At 38.3% G+C, this 16,033-nt stretch overlaps 3 protein-coding genes across 4 annotated transcripts; 1 reads left to right on the top strand and 2 right to left on the bottom strand.

Moving 5' to 3' along the window:
• Positions 1–3,190, top strand: LOC103943014. 2 transcript variants are annotated; one of them, XM_009353200.3, is made up of 7 exons: positions 1–147; positions 1,132–1,399; positions 1,617–1,675; positions 1,780–1,858; positions 1,950–2,088; positions 2,307–2,420; positions 2,742–3,190. In XM_009353200.3, the coding sequence occupies exons 2-7, from the start codon at positions 1,230–1,232 to the stop codon at positions 2,931–2,933; spliced, it is 753 nt and encodes a 250-aa protein (XP_009351475.2). In that variant the 5' UTR covers positions 1–147; positions 1,132–1,229; the 3' UTR covers positions 2,934–3,190. The 2 variants fall into 2 exon arrangements, with proteins under 2 accessions (XP_009351475.2, XP_048440831.1); XM_048584874.1 differs by having other exon boundaries at positions 11–1,399.
• A 629-nt stretch (positions 3,191–3,819) lies between these two features.
• LOC103943015 (phytanoyl-CoA dioxygenase) lies at positions 3,820–6,972 on the bottom strand. The gene is made up of 9 exons (XM_048584673.1): positions 6,723–6,972; positions 6,466–6,590; positions 6,258–6,318; positions 6,007–6,075; positions 5,755–5,873; positions 4,974–5,121; positions 4,673–4,817; positions 4,463–4,549; positions 3,820–4,215 (listed from the first exon to the last, which is right to left on the bottom strand). Exons 1-9 carry the CDS (start codon positions 6,775–6,777, stop codon positions 4,164–4,166), a joined length of 861 nt encoding a protein of 286 aa, XP_048440630.1. The 5' UTR covers positions 6,778–6,972; the 3' UTR covers positions 3,820–4,163.
• Positions 6,973–7,709: 737 nt separating this feature from the next.
• LOC103943016 (protein ESMERALDA 1) lies at positions 7,710–13,188 on the bottom strand. Its single transcript, XM_009353205.3, is given in 11 exon segments — positions 7,710–8,537; positions 9,041–9,231; positions 9,318–9,427; positions 9,430–9,484; positions 9,877–10,044; positions 10,155–10,359; positions 10,936–11,133; positions 11,625–11,713; positions 11,849–11,916; positions 12,126–12,195; positions 12,823–13,188. Coding segments are annotated over 11 exon segments (1,683 nt in total). The 3' UTR covers positions 7,710–8,374.
• Between the last annotated feature and the right edge of the window lie 2,845 nt (positions 13,189–16,033).

Below are 16,033 nucleotides of genomic sequence, written 5' to 3'. Positions count from 1 at the left end.
TGCGCATCTTCTTCCCCTGTCTCCTTCCTCCAAGTTCCAACTCAACTCCCCTTCCTCTTTTCCCTTTTATATTTAAATCCCTTCATTTCGCTTTATTTACACCCAACCCCCCTCATCTTCTGTCTCAGCTCCACCAATTCGACCCAGGTTCTCTCGCTCTCTCGTTCTCTGTTTCGGTAGTACAATTTTCTGTGATGTTTTAATGTGACCGTTGGTGGCTTGCTTGCTTTGTAATTAATGACTTGACACACTGAATTTCTTTCTGCTTCCGGGCTGCCCGGTTATGTTGGATTTGTGATGACATCATTGCACCTCTAACCACATTTGCTCAAACTTGATTAAAGTGAATGGTTGTATGAGTACTTAAGTCGAGTGGGTGAGAGACTCATTATCACCTCGTGCTGAGGTCACAATAAGCATGCGCCGAGTTCTTGATTTAGTAGGGCATACCCACCCTCTGATAGTTGCGTAGCAAACCACAATTGCTGCTCAGATTTAAAAATTCCTGCTTGATTGAATTGATCCAACTTTCTTGCATGTAGCACTACTACAAGTAAATTCTGGGCCGGACGGTTACCTGAACTTGTGGGTGATTTCGGTTTTTTAGTATTTTTGGACCGGACTTAGCGTACATTCAGGTTTCTGCCTGGTTCGGTTTGATTTATTGCAGATTGTAGCAGTACAACTTAGAAACATGCACCAGGATAGCTTGTCAGGGTCTAGTTTACATGTTTAGATTAATTTGCAGGGTAAAAGAAAAACTTTACGTTGTCTTCCTTGAACCTTGAACAGTAGTTAAAGCGTATCGCCGCAAACCCTCTCTTAAACTACTACATGCTACATGAACCTTTAGCTGTAAATCAAGTGTTTGCACAAGGTGATCTCACGCCATCGACAGTTCGAGTTAAAGAACAAAACCAAAAAAAAAAAAAAAAAAAAAAAAATCATGTAAAAGACTGAACGGAGCCCTCTAAGAACAGCATAGGGATCAAAACCAGATAAAAATCTCTTTGGAATCAAAAGATTCGTGCTTTTCTTTTTAATGCACGTTTGATTTGTAGCTTCAGTGATTGCTCAACATTATGATTTTTTCTGCTCTTAATTTGTGGAAATAATGCTGCTGTTTTGTAGTGGTGCTCTTTTAAGCAGTATATTGGCTTGCTGTCAGCACGATTCCTCCGACATTTTCCAGCAAGTGATTGCTGGCAAAAGGTATTCCAGAAAAAATTATGAGTTCCCAAAGTGCATTGAACCCGAGTAGAGCCCTAGAGGGCATGCATGGGGTGCATGTGGTGCCCTGTTCACGGTTTGAATCAGAAGAGACTACTGAAACTGTGGACCTTTCTCACTCAACTTGTGGAAGCTCAGCGATTGGAGCAAATCAGCAGCTTTTTATGCAGTGAGTGAGAAATCTAATCAATGAGACTTGTTTATCAACGTACGCTAATAATATTTTGGATTATGCATGGTTCTCATCAACGATACAAGACTAAGCGATGAGTAATATTAGTTTAAGATAATTGTGATGAATTTCCGCAGTCTTGAAGTCGTGCTACATTCAGTTATATATAGAAGCGAAATTCCACCACAATTAACTTTGTCTACATGTTCTCCAGGCGAGTGTGGCAGCAAAGACCGCCTTGTTTGAAGCCCATCCAGGGCTGCTGCGTTCAAGGTATTTTAGATATAAAAGAATTTGTTTTCATCTTCATCTGATTTGCAATCCGATTTCTTGCATGACAAACACATAACTGCTTACATTTTTTCCCATTTTATTAGGTGATCAGAGTGTTGCAGAAACAGTCGTGAATGTGCTCACTTCACTTCCTTTCATAGTTCTTGGAATCCACTCCCCAAGGTAATACTTTTTTGCAAGTCAGTTGATAGACACAGACATATTCTTACTGATACATCAGGTCTAATTGAATTTATCCTCCTCCGGGAAACAGGAAGAATCTAAGTACCAAGCTATATGCTAATTCATTAATTGGAGTTGGAGTCGCCTCAAGTTTATATCATTCTTCGAGAGGAAAACTAAGGAAGTATTTAAGATGGGCCGACTATACAATGATAGCCACAACAACAGTAGTAAGTCAGATAAAAACTCCACAAAATAAGCGTTGGTTGTTTATCCGAAGAAGCGCTACGATTAATTTGTATATGCTCAGACTCATCTTTGGCATGTTTACATGGATTATGCCTCGCCAGTGTGTCATTAATTGTACGAATTATTGGTTGTATCTCTAAAGTTGCTCAGTTGCTCGCTTAGGCATGTAATCGAAATTGATCAACTCATATTTTTGCAGTGCCTGTCAAGAGCCCTCAGAAATGAAAACCCAAAATTGCTGATGGCAGCTTCTGCATTATGTTTACCCTTCCAGCCTCTGATGGTTTCAGCTGTTCATACTGGAATGATGGAGGTAACTTTTAAGATTTAACCACCGTTCGTTATCAATTTCATGACTCTCGTTAGTGTCACCCTTGTCGGAAATGCTGCGTGCTCAGCGAGTAATAGGTAAAACCAGCCGATCACGACATTTAGGATTTGAAAAAACTGCTCTTTTAATGCATTTATAGAGTCTAGTGTCTACAACTCTGCGTTGTGCACTGAAGCTTGACAAATCAGGAAACCTGATATATGGAAGTAGGCATAGGTAACGTGAAAAGTTTACGTAAGCTCCTCGCTCTTTCTGCTAAAATTGTTTCCCGCTTTCCTCATCACCCGTTGTTTTATTTTCCAGGTAGCATTCGCCAAGAGAGCATTGAAAGATCCTGAGCTAAGAATGGCACACACTGTACATAAGATGTCGTCACTACTGGGAGGCGTGCTGTTCTTTGCCGACGACGTGTTTCCTCAGACTCCGTTCCTTCATGCTGCGTGGCACATTGCTGCAGCCATCGGTGTTGGCACCTGCAATAAGCTTCTGGAGTAGCTATCATTCAAACAGATAGAAGACCTGGCTAGTAGGCTAGCTACAAATTTGTCGATCCAACCTTATCATTTTTCGGAATATTTTTCGGAATGCGGCCGGAATTATTATTTAGTTGATATCTAGGTAAAATCATATGGTTACGAGGGTTGTCTGAGAAAGTCCGAACAACTTGATAAATGGTTCAGCGCACATATTTATGTAATTATATTAACTAATAATTTTAAAATTGCCATGCAAATAGGATTCCCACTTGCCAAACCTACGTATGACCTTTTTGGGTTCCAGCCGTTAAAACTGGACCGGACTAAGTAAAACAAAAAAACAAAAAATTAATGAAAATAACTTAGAAACTTTGAGTTTTAACGATAAGGACAAAATAAAAGGTAAAGTGAATAGTATCAACATTAAATTTTTTAGTGTAAAAATGTGATTTTTCGTTAAAATTAACAGCACCAGGAGCTTTTCGTTAAGTTCCCTAAAAAAAAAGCTATAAAACATCGCTTTTGGTTTGAACCGGTTCAGTAATTTGCCATTTACAAGTCGAACTGAACCGGTAATATGATATTACCCGTGAATTGTAGACGTGGGAAGCGAGACTAGAACAAAGAAACATGATCAAGCACTTCCATGGAACATTGAACATGGAGAAATATGAAGTGGAACTTGGAGACCAAAGACATGAGTGGCTATAAAAAGCCAATTAGCCAACCAAACCGACGGGTCGGAAAAGGAATCATAGAACGTGAGTCTTGCCGGTAACCCTTCCTCCCCCAATCATAGAACGTGCGTCATGCTTCTCAACAAGACTACAAGATTATTGTTGGAGGATTCGAATTTTCCCGCTCCAATAAATAGGTGTGCAGAAATCATTTTCTGAAGGAAGAGAGAGACCAATGGACGGTTGTCATACAAAGCAAGCAATATACCGCTAAGCTGTTCATATGCGGAGGTACAGTTTTAAACTAATTTTCATACAATGTACTATTAACTTAACAGTCCACACCTGAAAAAGCAAGAGAAAATTATTGATTACAATGATAAATGGCTCAGCTTTATTCATCTAAAGAAACAAATGGCTCAGCGTTTATCGAATTTCTTCTCGACAACCCCCTTATGGACCTTATAGATGTAGCTGTTCACAGGAGGAACTTCGAATACGGAATACCTCAAAGTAGATGGCTCTGCTTGAGGATCATTGCGGCATTGTGTAACAGATCTACAGAGCAAGTTTTAGGTCAAAGAAGATACATAGAGAGGCTCTGGCTCCACTTTTCTCCTGATCCTGGTTAAACATAAGACCATGCACATTCTTTAGAATAATTCAGTTCAGACTTCAGCGGTAGGCGATACTCAAGGAAATGATAAGTTAGAATCCTAGACACCACACGAGCCCTATGGTGTTTCTCTAATTAACAAACAAAATAAAGCTCAGTGATTCTACAACGCAACCAGAAAAGATGTAGAGTTTACAAGTAATTCCTACGACGAAGGGTAAAGCTCAGTGATTCTACAACGCAAGATGTAATTACCAATTATCTTTTGACCATTTGCAGCCATCGGTATCCACCACATGCAAGCTGTACGCATGCCTTGATTTCGAGGACTGATTCTCGAAACTGCAGTTCAAACATTTGACAGAAAAACAGGCAAAAATAGGCTCTTTAGACCACCCAACTATGGATAAAAATTTAAAGGATCACCATGAATAACAACTAAAGACCCAGCTTATTTGAACTGACCTTTGATGAATAAGATCACCGTGAATAACAACTAAAGACCCAGCTTTCACTTCGATGGGAATAAAATCTTTTTGATCATACACAGGGGAAGGCCGATCAAAGGTCACACCGTCTTCTCCTCTAATGAACCGTCGTACAAGCCCATCTGTAAAACAACATAAAGACCAATTACAAGAAAGTATTACTAGACCGAACCAAACAATTTCAAAGCCTTTCCAGCTCGTATGCAGAAAATTAAAATAGGCAAAGACGTATTTTAGGGAAGAAATAGTAAAGAAGAGGTGGAGGTTGAGAATATTACTCTTTTGAGATCCAGGAATAGCCCATAGGCAGCCATTCGTTATTGTTGCATCTTCTAAAGCCAGCCACAACCCTGTGCAAGTTGGTGGATCGGTATAAAGAAATGAATTATCCTGATGTGGCACTACCTCACCTCCGATTCCTGGTTGCTGCCAACAATATTCTTACGGATTAGTTTGTGCATACTCAAAGAAAAACATACCAGTATAGATATATTAACATAACCAATCTCTCGAACACAATTAAATTCAAAACTATAACAACTTAAAATCATGCAATCAAGGTTTAGCAGGGACTTATTTGCCTTCAAATGATAATATTGCTAATTTCACCGTTTCATAGACACAAGTGATATTGCATTGTAGACCTAGTCCCAATAAGATAAAAAAATAAAAAAACTTGCTCAAGGAGGGGTGAGGCAGGAATGCCGATTAAGTCTTACCCCTTTCCTTTCCCTGATTATGTTTGTGCATATCTGTGTAAAAACTTTTGAACGCATATTTTTAAATGCATATGTTTTCATATAAGTGTATAGAAATGTCGATCAAGTGTCCCCCATCTGCGACCACGAATACCAGTATACATATACAAGCCTCCATACCAATCTAAATTGTACATAGTCATTCTAAATGCATTGTGCCTAATGTTTGTAGGGTTCTTTCGACCAATTAGCCTTATTGTCAGAAAACAACCCTTTCATCCAAATGGACTTAAGTCTTTATCAATATAAAAATTATAAAAGCCGAAGAACAAAGCATTAAACACAAGAGAAGACGTAATACCTTGAAAATGTACATAGACTGAATGACAATGGGCCTTTTGTAACCCAAGGAGGAGAACAAGCCTGAAATTTTCTCAGAATACGTGATCCTTTTAAATACTGGATCGAGCTCATGTAACGCTGCACCAACAGACCACACGATTAACAATCTTAGTTCGAGTTAAAAACGCAAAGACAAAAACTACAATCCATTTCTACAACTTCTACGATAAAGAGAAAACTAAGGGGTTTGTGAAAGTGGTTTAGAGCTTACCATGGCCAACCTTGTTAATCGAAAGTTCCTTCGGCTGTTGCAGTTCTCCATCACTCCCAAAGGCTTTCTCTGCCAAAATTAACAAGTCCCAACATTTTAAGCTGTGCTAACTGAGTGTTCAATTTCACTAATTGGAACAAAGTTACTTAAAAATTCAATCTTTTTTTTAACAAAGAAAGGAAAAACAACATACAAACAGGAATCAAAGTAAATGGTTTCGAGGTTATCGAACACTGAAACATAAATGATACCTTCGAAGAAAAACGAAATGTTGTCGACGCTATCATAGAAGTAATTATCAGTAGTCTGTTGCTGTAAAATATAATTAAAAAGGGAAGATATAATTACAGAGAAACATATACAAATAACTAAAAATTATGAAAAAAAACATTAAATTAACTAATTAATTATAATTATAATTGAAAAAAAAAAAAAAAAAAAAAAAAAAAAAAGAGAAACCTGGTTCTTGGTGGAGAAAATAGAGGCGGTGGAAGAGCAGTCAAAGTCTTGGAGCAATTGGTCCATTCTGCTCCTCATGGCCTCGATGTCCTCCGCGCTCGCAAACGATTCCATGACAAGATAACCTGCGTAACCACAAAACATTAACAACAATTCCCCAAGTCAAAACCCAAAGCTAACAAGTGTTCGCGTTTTCTTAGGATAATACGAGGTAATTAGGAGCTTAATTAATTAAGGTTTTGGTTTGGTTTGGTTACCTTGGGAGTGGAAGGTCTGGAGCTGGTCAGGACTGAGATTTCCGACGATTCCCATGGCGTCTGAGACTGAGAGGGGCAAGCAAACAGGTCGTCAAACGTTGGAAGCTTTTGGAGGCGTTTCGGAGCTGACCGACCGTAATGTCCTCCGGTCCTCTGTGCTGTGATCTTTTGTATCTATAAAAACGTGCAATCTTGGATTCTATATATATTCTCGCGGGGTTGTCAAATTTACTCTTCCGATAAGATCGAAGGAAAAAGGAAATATCCTTTTTATTTTTTTAATATCTCATCGTTTGTTAAAAACAAAAAAAATATCTGACAAACATGAATTTGTTTGACACGAAAAACTAGAAATATGGAATCTTGAAGTCAATCACGTAATATAATGTGAAAAAAAATAATCAAGACCTCAATAATTTTATTGTGGAATATGATAATATTGTGTTGACAGTTTCTTATAATTTTACCAACAAAGAATACAAATTCAAGTAATTTATAGTTAAGAGTATCTTCAATGCTGAGATACAAAAAACTGACGAATTATATCTCCAGTGGGGTTTTACCAATTTTTTTTTTCTTACGAAACGTTAATATTAGTAGGTTAAATTATTTGTTATTAAAACAAAAAAGGACCTGTTATTTTTTGTCACGGTAGTAAATCGCCATATACCAAATTGGGTTTTACCGTTGACCCTCGCCAATTTTGGGTCAGGCGAGCAAAATAAATCCTTACCAACGGAAAAACTGGATCAAATCACGTTCTGCCGTCTGAAAGTGGTGTGATGGAGAAAATCTCCACATTTCCGTGATCCGAATCCCATTCCCATAAAATGCTTATTGAAACAACACCGATAGATAAGTCAATTACGCATTGTCATATATTTTAACTTTTCTACTGGCCCGTTGCAGATTGGTCATGACCGGAAACGCAAGTCCAAAGAATACACAAGTAAAGAAAGAAAACAGAGCACTAGCTCTGGCCAGAAGAAAAGAAAACGAAACACACTGCAATTTCAAAAAATTTGAAGCCAAACTAAATACATTGAAGCTCCCTAGATCACAAAAATTAATGTATATACTGATGAGTACATATCCTGGGAGCGACAGTAACGACACTAAAACTTCTACGGAAGGGGATAGAGATCAGGCAAAGATACATGTATGAAACCCCGAAAGAACACAGTAAAAAAAGAATCAAAATCAAATCGAATACCCTGATCTTGGATAAACGTACAAAAATTATCCAACCTGACCCTATTTGCACTTGCAGATCAAACTCTAACTAATCTACATGCATGGCCAAACCAGGGTGTGAAAGGAATGTGATCTGTCAGTGCACAGCTTGTCAAATACAGCAGCTGCAGATATGAAACAATGCTCCGTCAAACACCGGGAAACTCTTGTGATGAAAGGATTGGTGTCTCGCTACCTTGTCTTCTGACATCATATACAAAATCATCCAACTTCTTCACCGTACAATCCCGGGTAAGTAATTAGGCAAATGTGACCTCCAACAAATTCCTTGTATCTCCCAAAATTGGTGTATGCCTCTACACGTCAGGACGGAGGGGGAAAAAATGAAAGAATAGCAACACAAAAGGAGAGTCAGCAGTAAGGTGTGCTCACGTGATCACAAGCATCTTCAAGCAAAATCATGTAGCTGATGCTGCTCTTGAACCTTCTGTCTTGTTTGTGCGGCACATACAATCAGGGCATGGGAAGGAATATATCGAGTCATTTGGCCTCTTGAGCTCAAAGCCCTTTGAATCACTATGGGTCCTCATGCCCAGCAGGTGACGCCTGAAGGTCTTCCATCTGAGGAATGAACAACAAAACCAAGAAACGTTACTTCTGTGTATGTTGAAGAATGTTAATAGTGAGAAACGATTTTTCAATATTCATGTCACCATTGTTGATGACGACTCATTTCATTCTAATTAGTCACTAAAAACTTCGCACAAACAGCCAACTATGAACACTTTGGTAACCCTACTGAAGTCCAACATCATAGGTACATATAGAAATTAAGGAAAATTGAAGTTAAACATTCATCACAAAGTTTACTTTGGTGTCCGAGACATTTTTGTTCATATAACTCAAACGCATGAGTCCATAATGTATTTTCATCTATTCTTAATTGACTGCTACAGCCAGAACCATAACATCACTTCTCATTTCCTGCCTACTGCCGCAACACCCATAAAAGAAAGGCCCTGACACAAATATCATCAATACATATGAAGATGCGTTTTTAATGAAACTAAACTAGAGTGACCCAAACAGAAACTAAACTAGCAGCTAAAGTCATGCATACATACCCAATTTTTGGATTATCAAAGAGTAATGCTAGCTTCCGCTTGTCGGGCCTGATAGTCTTTGAGTGTCCACCATACAAGTATCTTCTGTGTCCGATCAAGAAATGGGGAAAGTTCCCCCCTTGAGTTGTCACAAATACCTCACTATGAAGACAAACAGTGTAATCTATCGCAGCCATCCTGGAAGAATAATTCTAGTAGCAGTAACTCAAAGTCAGAACAATGGTATTATACCAGACTGCAGAGAGGGTAGAACAAAACAGAATAAAACTATTTGGACCTTGAATGGAGCAAGCTCTTCATCTGACGCTAGCATCTCTTTTGTCTGCAAATTAGGAAACATTTCCAGTAATGGGGCCATTGTCTTCTCAGCATTATATATCTTTCCGATGCCAAATATATAAATGTGTTCTTATCAAAACCCATTCCCCTAAGCATCAAGCCAACCTGATTAGGTGACATAGAAAAAGAAATAATAAACTAGTCATATCAAGAAATACAACAGAAACTTATAAAGTCATAAAATCTTTCCGAAGTAAATAATAATCTCGACAAAACAAAAGAAAAAAAACAGTTGCTCGGGACCCCAGCTGGCAGATGGCATCATGGCACAATGGCATAGGCTGCCTTGCAATGCAGGTGCCTCCTATTCTGGGTTCCAATAGAAGAATGACACAATGGATAAGGGAGGGGTAACCATCTCCTATGTTGCTCAACTCGAATATGAAATTTACATGCTCAATTGGAATTCATGCAGAACTTTTTTGCCGTTTGTCAATAAGAAGTTCAGTTTGTAATTAAACATGCCATCAAGAACTACCCAAAAGCAAAAGTTATACCTCTAAGGGAGTGAGGGGGCATTTTCCATTAATCCTGATTGCTCCAGGACGTATAACCCTGCCAGGTTTGGTAAATTTCCCTCTCCAACCTCTTTCCCTTGCTGCTTTCATATCTTCATTTTCTTGCTCTCCACCATCGAAAACACAGCAAGAGAATGCAACCATGTCCTGCAAATAGGATAGCAGTAGTTCCACTTGAGAAAGAAATATAATATCTTCTTCATGAGGTGATAAAAAAGTCAATTACAATGCCACACTTCTAGTTGATCAAGACAAACCTCCTCAAACCGAAGATGAACAGAAATATATTTTCCACCATAATTTGTGCTGCGCTCTTTCATTCTTGCAACCAAATCTTCTCCCAAAGATAGTATAGGACTTGAAAACTTTAAAGCTTCATAATTTGCCAAGCATCTTAGCCGTTGGACAGCAGGAGGAGAATCAAATGATAATCGATTTGCAAAAGGAGAAATCCGTATAACCCTGTTTCATCCACAAATGTAATCATCATTAAGCATCATTTTATACATGCATTGCTTGAATCTTGCCACACCCATTGACAAAATTGATGATGGATGAATATGTCCGATCATAAAAAAAGATATGGAAATAAAAGCATCCCTAGAATATGCAATCGATATAACGAAGTGTATAACAATCCATATTAGTTCAATGCCGAGAACAAAAACTTTTTAAGTATAGTTACTGGATCCCATTAAAAATAGTAATAAAACAACATACAAATAATGAATCAATGATTGATGGCCACTAATAAAGTTAAGATCAAGAACAAGTTTATTGCGCCTCAACCCCGGAAACCTCATCTGCCAAGCAGAATTTTGATTGATAGAAAACACATAGCCAAAAGTGTCCAACCCAAGAACATCAGATTCAGAGGGGCTGGTAGGTTGAGGTTGAAATTTAAAACCTCTACCTGCACACAAACTATCTAATTTGATGCAAAGTTACCATTTTAGCACAATATTTAGCAGGACGACAAATGCGAAAGTAACTTTAAATAACTAAAGGCAACTAAAGATTTAAGATTTTCTGACTCACTTTTCTTCAAGTAGCTTTGGGAGAACAGCTTCCTTATAATACACAATGGGTGACCATGCTTTTATTCTGAAGTTGTAAACATTGGTCATATTGTGGTCAAAGCGTTCCATTAAATATTCAGGAATCTTGTTAACCACGCGGACATCATTTTCCAACATACTGATGAAATGATCTTCGTCATAAATATCCCTGAATTTACTGGACAATAGTAAGAAGAAGAAAATCAGAGTCTAGTTATATGAGAATGAAGTATCAAATACTATATTCGTACCTATTCAACAGAAACCTCCTAATAAAAACTATGAGGTGATAAGCAAGGTGCAGCACTATAAACAAAACATCTGTAATGCAGTGTTCCTGCCAGCCCAAAAGGAAGAAAAAAAAAGTTGTATTGCACCTTATGTCAGTTTATTCCTTCTATCTTATCATGTATCTTTACACTTTTATCCCCCCTCCAGTTTTCTTTTGAGCTGAAGTGTTAACCTGAGTCGAGATGTATAGGCGACACGCTGAAAACACACATTGTTTCTTGTGAACCTCATATTCTTTTCCCTTTTTTAATAGGATTATGTACCTCATAATTTGGTTGCAAATTTCAATATACTGAGAAAGTTAATAAACATGGATATTCATGGTTAAGCATTCTGATCCTACAAACACAACCAAAAAAGAGATAAGTGCTGACAAACCTTGGATCTCTCCAGATGCTATGAAAGTGAAAATTGGGAATTACAAGTGTTGCATTAAGATAGCCTGCAACAGCAACTGCATTGCATATCTAGAAAGCATCAACAACAACCATGCAGCATGAAGTCAAGAAAGTTGTTACAAGAATGATCTTCCGTATGCAATAGGCAAAGCACAAGCTTAAACAAGAAAAGAAACGCTCAACAAGATGAGGAGTCAAACTTACTGAAGTCCTCTGCTGATTTAGACCACCATTTGCCTCAATGTATATATAACCATTTGACTCAGCCAAACCTACAAGCATAAACACATTACAAGTTCAGAACTTATAGGAAGATGGAAAGAAACATATAATGCCAAACTAAAACGTAAAGACAACAAATTTTAATGCTACAGTAGGGAAAAATATCAGAAAGGAAGGCTGTGAACACATAGAAATTCAAAAAGTGTACTAGCAGCTATCAATGTATAAAATTGCAAGAACTAGTTGAGGTAACTCGTACCTCCAGAGGATTTGTTTACACACGGTCTCCACTCGCCGCTTCTATAGGAATGTTTCCATACAGTTGAAATCTACAAAGAATCTGATTGGGTCAGTAAGTAGCATTATATACGAGGAACCTACTCCATAGAATTCTAAGTCATAAGCGCATCAAGAGAATCCAAGATCTCTAAGAATATTCAAAAAGATCGATAAGAAATACTTCTTCGTAGCCCACTTCTACACAGTGCTTCCCATGTAACAGGGGCAGTATCTTGAAGTTTTTCTATTCCCGGCATTTTCTCTTGATGGTGATTTACTTATTTGTTGTATGACCCAAAGGTTAAGATGACTAAATAGCACGAAATGCAATCGTAATAAGTTCAATTTCAGCATAGTTCACCGGAGGATTGCAGTAACTAGCTTGATTATCTATGGCAACTTAGAAGATTGACTGTTCAAATCCAGAGTCCATTTACACAGGATTTCAAATCCCTGGCTAAATAATAAGTAGTGTGGCGGATTAAGTACTAATCACTAAGCAATTTGGAACGCCCAGCAATCCTATATCCAATGTAATCAATGATTTAAATTTCCTCATTAAATAATTATGTAGAATAATAAACAAAACAGCAGATTCAATGAAATTCGAATTCATGTATTCTGAATACGATCTCAAATCGTAAATCAGGAAGGAATGAAGGAAGAGATGAACGCACCGCATCGGCAGAGGAGTTATCGGCATCCATTTCGGGGCGGAGCTTGGCGTAGAGTTGGGGGCTGCGGTAGACGGAGCCGGGGGCGAGACGACGTGAGATGACGGGAACGACCTCGAAAGAGACGGAGCCCATGTAGAGGAGCATGCCGGAGATGTAGAGGAGAGGGGCGAATAGGAAGAAGCCCTGGCGGCGGATTAGAACGGAGAGGAGGTTCCAGACGATGCGCTGGATTAGGGTCCGACCCGGCTGGTTGAACCGACCACCCGCTTTGGAGCGGCCGTGTCGGAACCGGGGCGAGCGGAGCGGCGAAGTCGGCGGCGATGGGCTGTTGTGTCCGCTACTCGGTAGCCGGTTGTATGGGTGCATTGGGATTTCTGTGCTGCCCTCTCTCTCTCTCTGCTACGTCATGTGGCCTTCTCTCTCTCTGGCTGTGTGTTTCTCGTGAATTGGGTTTTCTGAGAAAATGTTGAGAAAAAGTGCACGGAAAAAAAAAAATTTGAGAGAGAAAGAAGAGAGAGAGAGAGAGGGGTTTGTGTTGTATTGATTTGAACAAAGAAAGAGTTCGGCGTGCACGTGCTTTCTCCTCTCAGGGATTTTTACTTCTTCAAAATATTTTTAATTTTTCTGATTTGAGTGAGTTCATTCCCAAAAATGGTGACATTGTGACATTGTATTATTTTTTTTCTTTAAAAAAAAAAAATCTAGTGGCTTTTTCATAGCAGTTCATATTTTCGGAAAGAGGAAAACTCACAAAAGCATTTCAACCTTCCTTTAACTACGATCGTACGATTCATCAGCGTAAGAAATCGAATCAGGTCATAACATGTCTAAGACTTATAATTCGTTTCTGACCACTGAACGACCCCATAGTGAATAATGACATTGTTTTATTGAATCAGAATTGTACAATAACGGTACACATGATCAGTCAAAGCTGCCGTTTGGTTGTTGGAAGCGTTAAGTTGCAAGGAGCCTTGAATTTTGGAATATTTTCTTATTTTATTTGGATGTTACCATTCTCAGTGACAACTAACAACGACGGGCACGCTTCCTTTTGTTTTAAAACAAATTGGCTGTATTTGTATCACTTTTCGTCCATGATTCATTCATGTTTGGCAACCATGTGAACACTGCAATTAAATTTTTATTTATTAGTGTGAAGATCAGTGGTGGTTTTTATTTTAAATCTCGACCTGCAGTTAGTTCAAAACATGTTCATCATGTGGCCGAGCGAAGCGCACCCGTATGAAGCAGCCTAGCATTGCGTTAGGTTGGAGCAAGAGCAGATGGGGGACGCTTTCTCTCGTCTCTCCCTTTTCAGGGAATGGCTGTAATCACAAGCAAGTGATTGAAGCAGGTGTTTTAGGAGACGGTCTAAAAATAAGTTTGGTCTAAAAGAAAAGAGAACTCTTAACAAGCCGAACCGAAAAAAATGACTCTGTGATTGCATAATTATCTCAGTTCTTTATTTTATTTATATTTTTTTTTATTGAAATTGTAGCATTTTAGCTCGACAAGAATTTAGGTCATTTTCCTTCGTAATTAGTTTGTATTGATGAGAATGAATGTCGTAAACCAAGTATTTAAGTTATCTATAGTCGATATATGTCACACACTAGAACATGGGAAAACTTCGCTTGCATCAGGATCCAACTCATAGAGTTGGGAATACAAAATCAACATGGACCCCACTAAATCATCTTCATCGCCAGCTTTCGATTTCCAACACGGAAGTTACGGTCCGGAATGTACGTACGTTGTTCAACCACACCACATGGCAACCGGAAAGTGACCTCTACGCACGCTTGCACGTCAATGTTACAATCTAATAAGAGTGCATAACAATTTTCAGTTAATTTTAATACATGACCAGGTGAAATCGAGTTTGGTGCAAAAGGCAGGTGCACTACTCTGACAAACTGACCTAACTTATAACCACGACATTAGAAATGTTTTAGTATATTCGCTACTATTTGGTACAAGGCCACATTAAACTTGCCCAAAAGATTTGTATTTTAGCTTCGAAAACGAAACAATAATAGGCTCGTTTTAAGCCTATTAGAAGTACTTTTAAACAACTTAAAACGTTTTTAGAGAAAATATCTTTGGATTTCAAAACCAATTCAAATTATTCTTGCAAAAAGCACCAGTTAATGCTTCTTGCAGGAAGCACTTCAAATGCTCTTCCAAAATTAACTTACATTTTTACTAAGAATTGGTTTCACAAATATCTTCTTCAAAAGCGCATTCAATCATTTAAAAGCACTTTCCAAACAAGCTCATAAAATCTATCACGATGACTAGAAGCTTAAAAACGCACTAATGTCCCACTTGTTACACAAAGAAAGTAGGTTCCACGTCTCAATCAACACAACTCATAGAGAAATTCCACAAGACAAACCATCTTCATCGCATAAAGTCTGCTACTAAAAATTTGAAAGCTACCGCTCTCACTTGCGACTGTCAACAAACAGGCCGCGGACACCGCGGATTCAGCACCACTGTCTAAACTGGACCACTGTGGGAAGATTTGGTCGCATGGTTATTGCCAAAATAAACCCACAAATTGCGAGCTAAGACATGGTGTTTGCATCAAAAATCTGTTTCATGATACCTTATTGGAAAATACTTTTCCACATTCCAACTCACACAACCACATGATTTGATGATTTCGATTGTGACTGGAAACACCACAAGTGACCACAAACGCAAACACGTTTAAAATGAAACTCAAGAACCCATTATCTTCAAACTCGGATTCTTTCAGTCATTCGTTTCACATGCAACGAAGATTGACATAACTAAATCATACCGTTTCTAGGTAACAAAACAATACATTTTTAGTGTCTGGAATGGATTGATAACACACTGTATTCAACGTATGATTTGAAACGAAAAATCAGTCACTTCTACTCTAAGAATTGTCCAATACAACCCAATCCAAGGCACCAATCAAACCCATAATGTACACCATATGAAATGCATTATAAACTGGAAATGCATCCTTAATGAACAGATGCTGACACATTTGACTAAGAAACTGAACGAATTCGAGCAAAGAAAGCAAGGAAAAGGCTAACTTCTATGAAATCCATATCCAATCGCTACTTTTGGTTATGTTTGGCAACACACAACCAACTTTTGCAACAAAGACAATGTGAAACGATCCGTGTTTGGAAGCAATGGCAAGTTCACTAACATCCAACAAAGA

The sequence above is a fragment of a genome, unplaced genomic scaffold, assembly GCF_019419815.1.
Source record: "Pyrus x bretschneideri cultivar Hongxiangsu unplaced genomic scaffold, Pyrus_bretschneideri_v1 Contig22, whole genome shotgun sequence".
NCBI lineage: Eukaryota > Viridiplantae > Streptophyta > Magnoliopsida > Rosales > Rosaceae > Pyrus > Pyrus x bretschneideri.
The sequence above is the reverse complement of the archived record's forward strand: the minus strand, read 5'-3'. Positions and strand labels throughout refer to the sequence as shown.

Bases quoted from the DNA above. Each gene is read 5' to 3' on its own strand.
- LOC103943014 (XM_009353200.3), top strand. From the start codon at position 1,230: ATGAGTTCCCAAAGTGCATTGAACCCGAGTAGAGCCCTAGAGGGCATG. The intron at 1,400-1,616 runs GTGAGTGAGAAA...CATGTTCTCCAG, and splicing joins AATCAGCAGCTTTTTATGCA to GCGAGTGTGGCAGCAAAGAC. The intron at 2,421-2,741 runs GTAACTTTTAAG...TTTATTTTCCAG, and splicing joins TTCATACTGGAATGATGGAG to GTAGCATTCGCCAAGAGAGC.
- LOC103943015 (XM_048584673.1), bottom strand. From the start codon at position 6,777: ATGGGAATCGTCGGAAATCTCAGTCCTGACCAGCTCCAGACCTTCCAC. The intron at 6,591-6,722 runs GTAACCAAACCA...GTGGTTACGCAG, and splicing joins CCAGACCTTCCACTCCCAAG to GTTATCTTGTCATGGAATCG. The intron at 5,122-5,754 runs GTATTACGTCTT...TATTGTTGGCAG, and splicing joins AGTCTATGTACATTTTCAAG to CAACCAGGAATCGGAGGTGA.